The sequence below is a fragment of the Ahaetulla prasina genome, chromosome 8, assembly GCF_028640845.1.
Source record: "Ahaetulla prasina isolate Xishuangbanna chromosome 8, ASM2864084v1, whole genome shotgun sequence".
NCBI classification, from domain to species: Eukaryota; Metazoa; Chordata; class Lepidosauria; order Squamata; family Colubridae; genus Ahaetulla; species Ahaetulla prasina.
Window position 1 is genome coordinate 9,103,452 of NC_080546.1, and position 14,901 is coordinate 9,118,352.

General features: G+C 46.4%; 1 protein-coding gene across 1 annotated transcript in view; it reads left to right on the forward strand.

Moving 5' to 3' along the window:
* GC (GC vitamin D binding protein) overlaps positions 1–12,423 on the forward strand; it is a 65,316-nt gene extending 52,893 nt beyond the window's left edge. The window contains exons 8-11 of the mRNA XM_058193098.1: positions 4,331–4,428; positions 6,490–6,631; positions 9,283–9,370; positions 12,157–12,423. Coding sequence (XP_058049081.1) covers positions 4,331–4,428; positions 6,490–6,631; positions 9,283–9,342 — 300 coding nt within the window. The 3' untranslated portion in view covers positions 9,343–9,370; positions 12,157–12,423. The remainder of the gene's footprint in view (positions 1–4,330; positions 4,429–6,489; positions 6,632–9,282; positions 9,371–12,156) is intronic.
* The last annotated feature ends 2,478 nt before the right edge of the window (positions 12,424–14,901 follow it).

Genomic DNA, 14,901 nt, shown 5'->3' on the forward strand with positions numbered 1-14,901 from the left:
AGGAGTCCCTCTCTGTGAGAGCGCACGGGTCGGTGAGAGGTATTCGGTAGCAGCAGGCGGTCCCGTAAGTAACCCGGCCCTATGCCATGGAGATAGAGAGAGGGGGGGGATATGGAGAGGAAGAGATAGGGAGATAGGGAGATATAGGGAGATATAGGGAGATAGAGATAGAAATGATAGAGATAGAGATAGAGATGGACTTAGAGACAGAGATTATAGAGATGATAGAGACAGAGATGGAGATGGACTTAGAGATAGAGATGAGAGAGATGAGAGAGGGAGGGAGGGAGGGAGAGGGAGAGATAAGGAGATAAGGAGATATATATATATATATAAGGAGATAGAAATGATAGAGATGGAGTTAGAGATAGAGATAGATAGAGATAGATAGAGATAGAGATGAGAGAGAGAGACAGAGAGACAGAGAGTCAGGCATGGAAGACCAGATCCACATGTGAAGATCCAATTAAACTGATTCATTGCTAAAACCTACACAAATAGCAGTTAGTACGTGCTTGGAATTAGATAAAAGGTCAACATAATTCAAGGGAGGTTAGACTTAATCTGCTTGGACCTGTGTAGGGATTCTAGGTTCTGCCACTCCTTCTCCTAACAGATGATGTGATTTGCTCATCTGTGGGGCCACCATGGGTGAGGTGCTACTTCAAGGGAAGCAGGACATATTTAATTCCCACTTCTGGCACCCTTAGAATTTTACCGACAAAATCCCTATTTCAACCATCGGAAACAGACGAGATCTGATTTATATCTCATAGGTCATGCAACCTACGATTGCATTGGCTTTTCGGGGGGGGGGGCTGCTGCCGCACACTGCTGGCTCACATTGAAGTGGCTGTCCACTAGGACTCCAAAATCTCTCTCACATGTTATTGCTGTTGAGCCATAGTTTCACATAGTCTGTACCTATACAGATCATATCCTTCTAGTGCAGGGGTGTCAAACTCAAGGACCCGTGGGGCAGATCCAGCCCACAGGGTGCTTAGATCTGTCCTGCGGAGCCGCCGTGGAAACAGCAAAGAACCGGGCCCACGGTGCCTCTGCCAGAGAAAAGGGAATTCGGAAGGGCCCTCCTAGTTTCCGTTTTCAGCCTCGACGGCCTCCTGCAACCCTCTGCCAGTGAAAACGGAGCTCACGCACAGGCCCCTGGGGTCCGTTTATGCTGGCAAGAGGGCCGCTGGAGGGCATTGTGGCCGAAAATGAGTGACGTCGAGCTGACGAGAATGACGTTGAGCCGTCACGAGTGACGTTGAGCTGGCCAGGCCCACCCCGGCCAGGCCCACCAGGCCCCTTGAGGTCAAACACAACCCGGACACGGCCCTCAATGAAATCGAGTTTGACACCCCTGTTCTAGGGCAGGGGCCCCCAACCTTTCAGACCTCAGGGACCATTAAATTCATAATATGAAATCCCACGGACCACTAATATGATCTGCCTAATGACCGGCTGGGTGGGCGTGGCTAGGTGGTCATGTGACTGGGTGGGCGTGGTCAACTCAAAGTCACTCACGTTGAGGGGCACCTCGCCATCCTCTATTCGCCCCTCCCTTTTTTTTTTTTTGTTTACATTTATACCCCGCCCTTCTCCGAAGACTCAGGGCGGCTTACAGTGTATAAGGCAATAGTCTCATTCTATTTGTATATTTTTACAAAGTCAACTTATTGCCCCCCCAACAATCTGGGTACTCATTTTACCTACCTTATAAAGGATGGAAGGCTGAGTCAACCTTGGGCCGGGCTTGAACCTGCAGTAATTGCAGACTTTGTGTTCTTAATAACAGGCTTTACCAGTGCAGTGGCTGGAGCTAAGCAGCCACCATGAGAAAGAGTTGGCAAAAAAAACGCTCAGTTCAAATTGGATCTGACCGAGAAGGAGGCTCAGTAGAAACACCTCACTGAGCACTAGGAGCATGGGCTTTCCAAGCAGATGGAAGACTTGTGGGAGTGCAAGGCCAGGTACCAGTGCCTGGAAGCTCAGCAAGCTGAGAGGATCAGCCAGTTCCAGGCCATGATGGAGTCCCACTGGAACAGGGCCCTCCGGCTCTTCGGCACCAGCACAACTTCCCTCCAGCCTTTGCCCAAAGCCCCACACCAGGAGGCTGAAGCAGACCCCAAGTCGGAATTTCTGTCCCCCCTCTGATCCACACAAAAAGACCCCGAAGGGGGAGACTCTCTGCAGCAACATTCATTGCACATATACAGCCCAGGGGCCGTAGTTTGAGGACCCCTGATTTAGTGCAATATAAAAAATGCAAATAATTTTTCTGCGGACCACCAAAATTTTCTCACGGACCACCACTTGATGACCGCTGTTCTAGGGGATTTATTTGGATGTTGCCCTCTTCAGTTTCTTCCCCATAATTCATAGCTTGTTTACTGGTAGTCCTCAACTTATGACAATTCACTTAGTGATCCTTCAAAGGATCCAACGGCCCCCCAAAAAATGGCTTATGACCATTTTTCACACTTATGACCACTGCAGCATTCCCTGTGATCACATGATCAAAATTCACACGCTTGGCTCATATTTATGACGGCTGCAGAGTCCCTGGGTCACGTGATCCCCTTTTTCCAAACTTCCGACAAGCCAAGTCAATTTGGGAAGCCCAAATTCACTTAATAACCGTGTTACTAACTTAAGAACTGCAGGGGGTTCACTTAACAACTGTGGCAAGAAAAGTTGTAAAATGGGGGGGGGGAAACTCCCTTAACAACCGTTTCTCTGAGCAACAGAAACGTTGGGCTCAATTGTGGTTGTATTTATTTATTTATTTATTTATTTTATTTATTTAATCACATTTTTATACCGCCCTATCTCCCAAGGGACTCAGGGCGGTTTACAGCCTATTAAAACACCAATACATAACTATAGATACAGAAATAAAAGACTAATTAAAAAACTTATTAGATAAGGCCGAATTAAAATTTACAATTAAAATAATAAAACCCCATTAAAACTACATTTGATTAAAAACCTAGCCCAGTCCTGCGCAGATAAATAGATGTGTCTTAAGCTCGCAGCGAAAGGTTCGAAGGTCGGGAAGTTGACGGAGTCCCAGGGGAAGTTCATTCCAGAGGGTGGGGGCCCCCACAGAGAAGGCCCTTCCCCTGGGTGTCGCCAGTCGGCACTGCCTAGCGGACGGCACCCGAAGGAGTCCCTCCCTGTGAGAGCGCATGGGTCGGTGGGAGGCAATCGGTGGCAGCAGACGGTCCCGTAAGTAGCCCGGCCCTAAGCCATGGAGCGCTTTGAAGATGGTTACCAAAACCTTGAAGCGCACCCGGAAAGCCACAGGCAGCCAGTGCTGTCTGCGCAGGAGTGGTGTCACATGGGAGCCACAAGGGGCTCCCTCTATCATCTGCGCAGCTGCATTCTGGACTAGCTGTAGCCTCTGGGTGCTCCTCAAGGGAAGCCCCATGTAGAGAGCATTGCAGTAATCCAGGTGAGATGGCATGAGAGCATGAGTGACTGTGCATAGGGCATCCCGGTCTAGGAAGGGGCGCAACTGACGAACCAGGCGAACCTGGTAAAAGGCTCTCCTGGAGACGGCCGTCAAATGATCTTCAAAGGACAGCCGTCCATCCAGGAGAACACCCAAGTTGTGCACCCTTTCCACTGGGGCCAGTGACTCGCCCCCAACAGTCAGCTGTGGCTGCAGCTGACTGTACCGGGGTGCCGGCATCCACAGCCACTCTGTCTTGGAAGGATTGAGCTTGAGCCTGTTTCTCCCCATTCCAGACCAGTACGGCTTCTAGACACCGGGACAGCACTTCGACAGCTTCGTTGGGGTGGCCCAGTGTGGAAGAATACAGCTGAGTATCATCAGCGTAGAGTTGATAACTCACACCGAAGCCACTGATGATCTCACCCAGCGGCTTCATATAGATGTTGAACAGGAGGGGCGAGAGAATCGAGCCCTGCGGCACCCCACAAGTGAGGTGTCTCGAGGTCGACCTCTGTCCTCCCATCAACACCGTCTGCGACCAGTCAGAGAGATAGGAGGAGAACCACCGATAAACGGTGCCTCCCACTCCCAATCCCTCCAACCGGTGCAGCAGGATACCATGGTCGATGGTATCAAAAGCCGCTGAGAGGTCTAATAGGACCAAGGCAGAGGAATAACCCCTATCCCTGGCCCTCCAGAGATCATCTACCAACGCGACCAAAGCCGTCTCCGTGCTGTATCCGGGCCAGAAGCCGGACTGGAACGGGTCTAGATAGTAAGTCAAGGACTACCTCTATTGGGGGCACATTGCTGGAATACTATATAATATGGCAATATTCTTCATTAATGATACTTTTTTCTGAATTCTAGGATTTGAAAACAATAGCCACCCTGCATGCTTTGATTGAAAAAGGAAATGAGATTTGCGGGGAATATACAGATCATACGTACGTGGAATTCCTCAAGAGGTAAAGTTTTCACCATATTTGTATGGAAATTTATATTCTATCACACTTTAGAGCAGGTGTGTCAAACTCAAGGCCCACGGGATGGATCTTGCCCACGGGGTGCTAAGATGTGGCGTGGGGCCGCCCTGGAAACAGCAAAGGACCAGCCCACGGTGCCTCTGCCAGTAAAAATGGCGGTCTGTGGGGGGCACACGAGGCCCTCTCAGCCACCATTTCGGCTGCAACAGCCTCCTTCAGTCCCCTGCCAGCAAAAACAGAAGTCGTGGGGGCCACGCACAGCCTCCCCCTCCATCCCCCCAGTCTCCATTTTCACTGGCAGAGGGCTAGAAAAACAGATTAAAAACAAAACAAAAGGAGAAATGTTTCCCCTTTTGCATTTGAGCATGCCAAGAAGGGACAGGACAGGAGAAAGGGAAAGAGAAAAGAAAAAGAAGGGAAGAGAGTAAGGAAGGAAAAATAAGGAAAGAGGGGAAGGAAGAAGAAAGGAGAAAGAAGAAGGGAGGGAGAGAGGGAGGGAGGGAGGGAGGAGGGAAGGGAAGGGAAGGGAAGAAGGAAGGAAGGAAGGAAGGAAGGAAGGAAGGAAGGAAGGAAGGAAGGAAGGAAGGAAGGAAGGAAGGAAGGAAGGAAGGAAGGAAGGAAGAAGAGAGGGAGGAGGGAAGGAAAGGGAAGAAAGAAGGAAGGAAGGAAGTTATGAGAGTGACGGAGGGTCTGAGGTAAGTCCTGCCTTAGCACTTGGCCATCACAGCTGCTCAATTCTCTGCACAGAATCAGAAGCTACAGACTAAGACACGCCCTGGCTCCAGTCCGTTTCAGCTCCCAATTGGCTGACTTAGTTGCTATGCCTATTCATTGGCTGACCTTGTCACCATGTCTTCCCAGTCATGAATATTCTAACACAAACTTTGACCCTATGTTTCTGTATCTACTTCATCCACCCACATATGTGGTAGCCCCCAGAGGTTGAAAATTTCAAATCCTCCCTCAACAAAACATCGTTTAGCTGTAAAGCTGTTAAGAATGCAGACCTAACTGGCTTGAAAATACAGATATAGGTAGTCCTTAACTTACCACAATTCGTTTAGTGACTGTTTGAAGTGACAACAGCACTGAAAAAGTTGACGTGTGACCATTTTATGACAGTGTTGTGTCTCGTCCGATCTCACCACAGCCGGGGCCTTCTTATCTGCTTCCGAACATGGAGGAATGTCCTAGTATGCCTCCCGGCCCCAGCCCTGGCTCCATGCCCAGACAGGCTGAAGAGGAGGAAGTATCTCCAGCCCCCAGCTCTGGCTCCATGCCCAGGCAAACGGAGCAACTAGACCCCTCCCCCTCCTCCACAGCATGTGAGCCTGAGGGAGGTCAATTGCCAACAGCTGCAGACTGGAGTGACCCTCCCGTCAGAAGACTTGATAGACGGAGGCAACAGAAGGAAGGGAGGGGCAGGCTTGGATAAGTGCTGAGTCATGGAGCCACACCCCATGGCCTATATAAAGGATCTGCTTTCTGGCATTCTCTGAGTCAGGCAAAGTCTAAACATATCTTGCTGAAGTCACTTTCTGGTCTCCTGCCTGCCCTGAGGACTTTGCTAGGACTTTGGCAGAGCTGCAGAGGCACGCCTGATTCGGATTTCCCTGACCCGGCCATCAGCGGAGGAGTGGGACACGACAGACAGTTGCAGCATCCCTTTGCTCACATGATCAAAATTTAGATGCTTTGGTAACCGACTCATATTTGTGATGGTGTCCTGAGGTGACGTGATCCCCTTCCGCAATCTTCGGACAAGCAAAATCCACGGAGAAGTCCGTTACTACCTTAACAAGTGCGGTGATTCACTTAACAACCGTGGCAAGCAAGGTTGTAAAATGGGGCAAAACTCACTTAACAACAGTCTCGCTTAGCAATGGAAACCTTCGTCTGAGCTGCGGTTGTATACCGAGGTCTACCTGTGCTATATTTTCTTGCACCTGGCTATATGAAATCAGAACTTGGTCCTTTCTGAGGCATCTGTATTTTATTACCTTAAACAAGGGTTTGGTAACTTCTTCCTATCTCAAATTTCAGGCTTAGAGCAAATGCACTAAACCTGCTCCCACCTGGTACTTTGGATGCCGACGATCAGGTGTCTGCTTTGATGGAACAAAGAACTAGTTACGTCACCAAGTGCTGTCATCTAAATGCACCTCCAACGTATTGTGGAATACAGGTAAGATTTGAGTTCATAAGTCTGTAGAGATTTCTAAATCATCCAGGTCATGGTTGTCCCAAAAGTGCTTTTTCAAGAGGCAACTGGACTTTTCCTTTTAAAGACATTTCCCTTCCCATCCAAGAAGCTTCTTCAGCTCTGACAGATTAGTGGGGAATGGAAGGATTTATATTCCTTGCCGACAGCTGGTCATTTGCGTCCTTTTAGAGAGTCGTTTAGAGGCCCCTTGGAGGTTTATCTGTCTCCTCAGGGTCACCTGAGTGGTGCAAATGGTTGCTGTAGCAGGGTTGAAATCCAGCAGGTTCTGACAGGTTCTGGAGAACCGGCAACGGAAACTTTGAGTAGTTGGGAGAACCGGCAAATACCCCCGCTGGCTGGCTCCTGAGTGGGGTGGGAATGGAGATTTTGCAGTATCTTTCCCTTGCCATGCCCACCAAGCCACACCCAAAGAACTGGTAGTAAAAAAAATTGGATTTCACCACTGTCCTGTAGTCTGCAATTTTTCCTCTGAAAATCCATTCCTACCCCACACCTTTCAAAGGGTGTTCATCGAAGACTTTTAGTTATACAATTTGGGATGGACACCCTTTGAATGGTGTGGGAGAATGAACGGATTTCCAGAGGAAAAATTGCGGACTACAGGAACCATTTGCACAACTCAGGTGACCCTGAGGACACAGATAAACTTCCAGGTGGCCTCGATGATCCTCTAAAATCATGCAAATGACCAGCTGTCTGCAAGGTGTATAAATCCTTCCATTCCCCAGCATCCGGCCAGAGCTGAAGAGGCTTCTTGGATGAGAAGCGAAACGTCTTCAGAAGAAAAAACAAGGAAGTCCAGTTGCCTCCTGAAAAAGGACCCTTAGAGATCCAACAGCAAGAGATAGATGTTTTGGCAGTTGAAATACTTAGATTAAATAAATGTGATGTAAGGAGTTACAAGATCCCAAGGGAAAAGAATGAGAGATTTACCAAAAAAGTCAATGAGTTAAAATTCTAAAAAGGGCAAGAGATGATGGATAGATATAGAATACTTCTTAACAGGATGGCTATCTTATTAAGAGTTAGAAAAAAGAGGTAGAAAGTAGAAACAAAGATGACAAATTTTAATACTGGGGGTTTTTAGTGGGTTTTTAAGGGGTTTTAATTTATTTTGTAATTTTTTACTTAGAAATTTTAATATACAGCTATTGAATTAGTTTTTTAACTGAATATTGTATTTTATAATTCTTTTGATATCTGTGTTTTACTTGCTGTACACCGCCCTGAGTCCTCGGAGAAGGGCGGTATAAAAGTTTGAAAAATAAATAAATAAATAAATAAATAAATAAATAAACAAACAAACAAACAAACAAACAAACAAACAAACAAACAAACTGGGAAAATAGTATTATGTATAGGTAAAGGTAAAGGTTCCCCTCACGCATATGTGCTTGTCATTCCCGACTCTAGGGGGCGGTGCTCACCTCCGTTTCAAAGCCAAAGAGCCAGCGCTGTCCAAAGATGTCTCCATGGTCATGAGATTGCATGACCAAATGCCAAAGGCACACAGAATGCTGTTACCTTCCCACCAAAGGTGGTCCGTATTTTTTACGTGCTTTTGAACCGCTAGGTTGGCAGAAGCTGGGACAAGTAACGGGAGCTCACCCTGTTACACTGCACTAGGGATTCGAACCGCTGAACTGCCGACCTTTTGATCACGTCTTAGCCACTGAGCCACCGCATCCCTTTTTTAAATAGAATAGAATAGAATAGAATAGAATAGAATAGAATAGAATAGAATAGAAGTAGAGTAGAGTAGAGTAGAGTAGAGTAGAGTAGAGTAGAGTAGAGTAGAGTAGAGTAGAGTAGAGTAGAGTAGAGTAGAGTAGAGTAGAGTAGAGTAGAGTAGAGTAGAGTAGAGTAGAATAGAATAGACTAGAGTAGAATAGAATAGAATAGAATAGAATAGAATAGAATAGAATAGAATAGAATAGAATAGAATTTTTTATTGGCCAAGTGTGATTGGACACACAAGGAATTTGTCTTGGTGCATATGCTCTCAGTGTACATAAAAGATACGTTCATCAAGGTACAACATTTACAACACAACTGATGGTCAATATATCAATATAAATCATAAGGATTGCCATAATATGGTTTATTTAATTTGGGGTTATTATTCTTCAAATTATGGAGGTTCAGTGAGTTTAGGACTTTGCAAATTGTGTGAACCCAGTTAATAGAGGTTGATTAAATCAGCCATAAATGAACCATTGTCCTTAGCACAATAGCGTAAGTGAATCTCATCGCCATCATTGACTTTGAGAGGTGTTTAGTTAATTGGGATTTATTGGCAGATGAGACCTCATTCGTATATGGATCGGAGACTAGACTAGGAAGTCAGAAAAACATCTAAGAAGAAGCAGTGTTTATTATTTGTGTGTATACGGCTTGTTCCGCTCAGAGAATGTTCATCACATAAAACATATGGGGTTGGTTTTTTTTACAGCAATTGATGAATCAAGTTTAGCTGGATGACACCAGATTGAGTGGAGATGGGACAATTGTCAAAATCCCTTAACCCAAAAATATACACTAAAGATTTGAGAGCTGTAACTGAATTAATCCATCAAGGTGTTGTTGTTTGTTGTTGTTGTTGTGATTTTCAGGTCAAAGACCAAGTCTCTACCATTTGTTTCCTAGCTGACTGCATAGAAAACAAATCCTGAGAACCTTCTCTGTTTAAAAAATACTCAGGTAGGTGAGACACTAGAAAAAGACTGAGGCTGGGCACACCTGACGTGGTAAAATCTTGATATTGTTAAAGAAACCACAAGTGCTCTTAATATCTTATGACAGTATTAAGATCATGTGAAAGGTTAATACCGCTTTGTACAGCTTTGGTAAGACAATACTTGGAATACTGCATCCAGTTTTGGTCAGCCGGTTCGGACCGATTTGGGCGAACCGCTAGTAGCAACCTGCAAGTGGGCCTGGCTCTCCCACCCGCCCTGGTGCTCTGCCGACCTATTTAGCCACATTTTCTAAGCCGTGTGCATGGGTGTAAGCCCCGCGTGCGAGCAAAGCGCGTGTGTGGAAGGCTGAGCACATGTGCATACTCACATTTTTGGTGCTGGGCAAACCGGTTGCTAAATTATGTGACACCCGCCTCCGGTCACCACATTATAAAGAAGATGCTGAGATTCTAGAAAGAATGCAGAGAAGAGCAACAAAGATGACTAGGAGACTGGAGACTAAATATGAGGAACAGTGGCGGGGATTGGGTATGTGCAGTCTAATGAAGAGAAGGACCAGGGGTGACATGACAGCAGCATCCCAATATCTGAGGGGCTGTTACAGAGAAGAGGGGGGTCTGTTCTGTCCCCCCACCTCAGTCCGGGAGATACGTGAACTGACTCAATTAGCTGGCAATTTAGTCCGTGGCAGCTATCAGCTCTGGCAGCAAACCAGTGATCATCTGCCAAGGTTTTCTTTATCTTCCTTGATGCCGGTGTGTCAGAAACTCGTTACCGGAGCAACCAGGAAGTCAGGAACAAACAGCAATCCAAGCCAAATGCTCAGTCAAATAGTTCAGCTCAAGTTTTCTCCAGTCAGTTTGCTTTGTCCATCACGAAGCCCCTCCTGCTTTTATACCCTGTGGGGTGTGACTCCGTGACTCACCACTTTCTAGGCCTGCTCCACCCCTTCTTCTGTTGTTCCCACCTCTCTTGTCTACGAAACCAGGGATCTAACCAGGACTGATTGTCCACAGGTGGGTCTGGAAGCGTTGCCTGGGTGGGGGGAGATACAGGAGACAGAGGCCTCGTCACCTCCTCCACCTGGCCTGCCTCTGGCTCCTGGAGCTGAGCCAGAGAGGCCGGCCCTGCAGAGGGAAGCCCTGATGGCCCTTCCCCCTCACTCTCTGAGTCACTTTCTGGCAGGGGGCCAGGCCCCGGGGCGGGCTGGAGCCACAACAGGGTCAACTTATTCTCCAAGACACCTGATGGCAGGACAAGAAGCAGTGGGTGGAAACTCATCAAAGTTAGATCTAACCTAGAATTAAGGAGAAATTTCTTGTCGGTGGGAACAAACAATGAGTGGAACATCTATCCTCCAAAGTTTTAGGCTCTCCATCACTGGAAGTTTTTAAGAAGAGATTTGGGCAACCATTTGTCCAGAACGGTATACAGTCACATGCTTGAGCAGTGTTGTGTCTCGTCCGATCTCACCACAGCCGGGGCCTTCTTATCTGCTTCCGAACATGGAGGAATGTCCTAGCATGCCTCCCGGCCCCAGCCCTGGCTCCATGCCCAGACAGGCTGGAGAGGAGGAAGTATCTCCAGCCCCCAGCTCTGGCTCCATGCCCAGGCAACTAGACCCCTCCCCCTCCTCCACAGCATGTGAGCCTGAGGGAGGTCAATTGCCAACAGCTGCAGACTGGAGTGACCCTCGCGTCAGAAGACTTGATAGACGGAGGCAACAGAAGGAAGGGAGGGGCAGGCCTGGATAAGTGCTGAGTCATGGAGCCACACCCCATGGCCTATATAAAGGACCTGCTTTCTGGCATTCTCTGAGTCAGGCAAAATCTAAACATATCTTGCTGAAGTCACTTGCTGGTCTCCTGCCTGCCCTGAGGACTTTGCTAGGACTTTGGCAGAGCTGCAGAGGCACGCCTGATTCGGATTTCCCTGACCCGGCCGTCAGCGGAGGAGTGGGACACGACAAGCAGGGGGTTGGACTAGAAGACCTCCAAGGTCCCTTCCAACTCTGTATTGTGTGTTCCCAAATGTAATGTGGCTTACCAAGTTCACACAATGGCTGAGCTATCCTAATGCAACAAAGCCCAAACTACCCAACTCCATTTTTTGCCTAGACTAATGATTGTGTGAACCCAGCTGGCCACTATATGCTCTGCTACATGCTATTCAGCATTCCATAAATGTTCTTTTTATAAGATCTTCATCATATTTGAGCCTCCAATATTAAAGCACAAGCTAAGCTAAAAGGGAAAGGGAATACAATAACAAAAAATAATTAAAAGTGACCAAAAAAATTATAAATGAAACCAATTTATCAGAAAACTACCCACCAAATTGGTACCTATTTATCTACTCGCATTTGTGTGCTTTCAAACTGCTAGGTGAGCAGGAGGTGGAGCCAGGAAAGAGAGCTCACCCCATAACGTGGCAGTTGGGTTTCGAATCCAGGCTGTCAGTTTTCCAGGTGACAAGCTCGGGGTCTTTAACCACTGAGCCATCCTGCCCCCGATAACCCTAGTAACGGATGTGATTTATTAGTAAGCACAAGCTACTTTGATAACATTTCAAAATTTGAGTGGAGGCCTGATTTATAGAATTGAATTCTCCTTCATTTATAACACTCTCCTAAGAATGGTGGGAGATTCCATACCAAAAAAATATGTAATTTTCGACGTTCAGGAATGCTTTTCTGTAGATGAACATCGTAGTTTTCATTTTACCTTATATTCCTCCATCGCCATGCAATTGTTAATTTTTCTCTCCATTTTTTCCTCTCTATCCCAGAAAGAAGAAGGAATTGAAATAAAGTGATACAAGGAGTGAAAAAAAAATCTATCATAAAATCCAGAATTATTTCTGAAATGTTTATCCAATATTATTTTGCAAGCTGGAAGACAGTCCTAGAAAAATGTCCATTATGTCATAGCAAAACGCTTCTTTTTTTCGGCCTGCAGGTGGCAGTGTTACACCATCTATCAAATAGTACGACATTCTATCCTTCCTCTTGCTTCTTCTCTGTGTTTCTTGGGGTGGAAGAAATAAGGTGAGGGGTTCTTGAACTTGGTTGTTTTGTTCAGACATTTCATTACCCAAACTAGGTAAAAACAGCTGATGACGTTACCTAGTTTGGTAATGAAACGTCTGCAAGAAAATAACCAAGCTCAGAGAGTATCAAGGACTTCACAGTCTTCCTCCACCTCCTCCTCCTCTCTACAAATCCCATTCCCACCTAGCACTGATGATATCATCTAGTTTGGTAATGAAACGTCTGCAAAAAAACAACCAAGCTCAGAGAGCACGAAGGACTTCACAGTCCTCCTCCTCCTCCTTCTCCTCCTCCTCCTCCTTCTCCTCCTCCTTCTCCTCCTCCTCGCCACAAACCCCATTTTAACGCTGATGATGTTGTATTCATGAAACATCTACAAGAAAACAACCAACCTCGGAGAGCACCCAGGACCCCTCGTTTCAACCCTGAGCTACAAATATTCTCCTTCATTGAAGAAATGAAGCGTCCTGCCATTTGATGCCCGCCAGATGTTTCTCCGGGATGCCCCAGCCAACATAATCTCCCTACAGTTTATTTTCCAGGGTTTAAAGCAGGGGTAGTCAACCTTTTTATACCTACCGCCCACTTTTGTATCTCTGTTAGTAGTAAAATTTTCTAACCACCCACCGGTTCCACAGTAATGCGCCTTGTATCGTTGTCTGTGCATGCCTCTCGCGCATCATGGATTGGGTTTGGGGGGGGAGTTGCCAGCTACCAGCTCTGCTTGTCTGTTGCAGCTGGGTGGTGTCGGGGGAGATGCGTGAGCTATTCTGGGTCGAGGCTTTTTCGTTTGCGGTCGCACTATAGCGCCATTTAGTTTCGCTTATGTAACATGAACTAAACTTATGCGCGGGCAATACAAATAGTATATTTTCAGAAATTTAAAAAGGGGCCATGATAGCTCAGGCTGTTAAGAAGCCTGTTATTAGAACACAGTAGCCTGCAATTACTGCAGGTTCAAGCCTGGCCCAAGGTTGACTCAGCCTTCCATCCTTTATAAGATAGGTAAAATGAGGACCCAGATTGTTGGGGGGGCAATAAGTTGACTTTGTAAAAAATAAACAAATAGAATGAGACTATTGCCTTACACAATGTAAGCCGCCCTGAGTCTTCGGAGAAGGGCGGGATATAAATGTAAACAAACAAAAAAAATTGTCACGGGGAATTTTATGAAAATCTAATGAAAATGTTTTTAAATAATGCTATTTAATTATTGTAACTAATTAAATTTTAAAAAAGGAAAGTGCTTCAGTATCGGACAAAACCCCTACCGCCCACGATGAAAGCTGGAACGCCCACTAGTTGGCAGTAGGGACCAGGTTGACTACCACTGGATTAGAGGATGAGGGGAGGGATGTGTGTCAAATTTTTGAAGGATTCACTTTCTTTTTGGATTGTATCGCGAGATGCTCATCATCACCCACGTGAGAGCGCTGTCCCATTATTTTTGCTCCGAAGTTATTTGACTGTTGGCTGGAATACCGTGCTTAGAATAAACTACGATTTTAAAATCAAAACCCAGGACAATAAGAGGCTGTTTTAAACCTGATGAAAATGGGAAGGAAAAGAAGGTTCGACAGTGGTGGGTTGCAAATTTTTTTTACTACCGGTTCTGTGGGTGTGGCTTGGTGGGTGTGGCTTGGTGGGCGTGGCAGGGGAAGGCTACTGTAAAATCTCCTTTTCCTCCCAATCAGCTGGGACTCGGAAGGCAGAGAATAGATGGGGGCGGGGCCAGTCAGAATTTTTACTACCGGTTCTCCGAACTACTCAAAATTTCTACTACTGGTTCTCCAGAACTGGTCAGAACCTGCTGAAACCCACCTCTGAGGTCGGAGGCATGAAATGGCGGTTTAACTATGCTAGGATTGGAAAACAGAGGAACGCGGTACACGAGACCCCATTCTCATCGCTGGTTGATCTCTTGTTCCAACACTTTTTTTTTAATTTGAATTTATATCCCGCCCTTCTCCGAAGACTCAGGGCGGCTTACACTGTGTTAAGCAATAGTCTTCATCCATTTGTATATTATATACAGTCAACTTTATTGCCCCCAACAATCTGGGTCCTCATTTTACCTACCTTATAAAGGATGGAAGGCTGAGTCAACCTTGGGCCTGGTGGGACTTGAACTTGCAGTAATTGCAAGCAGCTGTGTTAATAACAGACAGACTTAGTCTGCTGAGCCACCAGAGGCTCAGTGCATTTTCCTGTGGTTTACTGAGAATTTTACATCTTTGGGGGATGACATCAGTCTTCCTGTGAATGACTGAGGCGGGGTGAAATGTAAGAGGTTGGATAACCATTTGTCTGAAGTGGTAAAGGGTTTCCTGCCTAAGCAGGGGGTTGGACTAGAAGACCTCCAAGGTCCCTTCCAACTCTGTTAGTCTCTTCTCTTCTCTTCTCTTCTCTTCTCTTCTCTTCTCTTCTCTTCTCTTATTCCATTCCATTCCATTCCATTCCATTCAACAATAGCCTTCTCATAA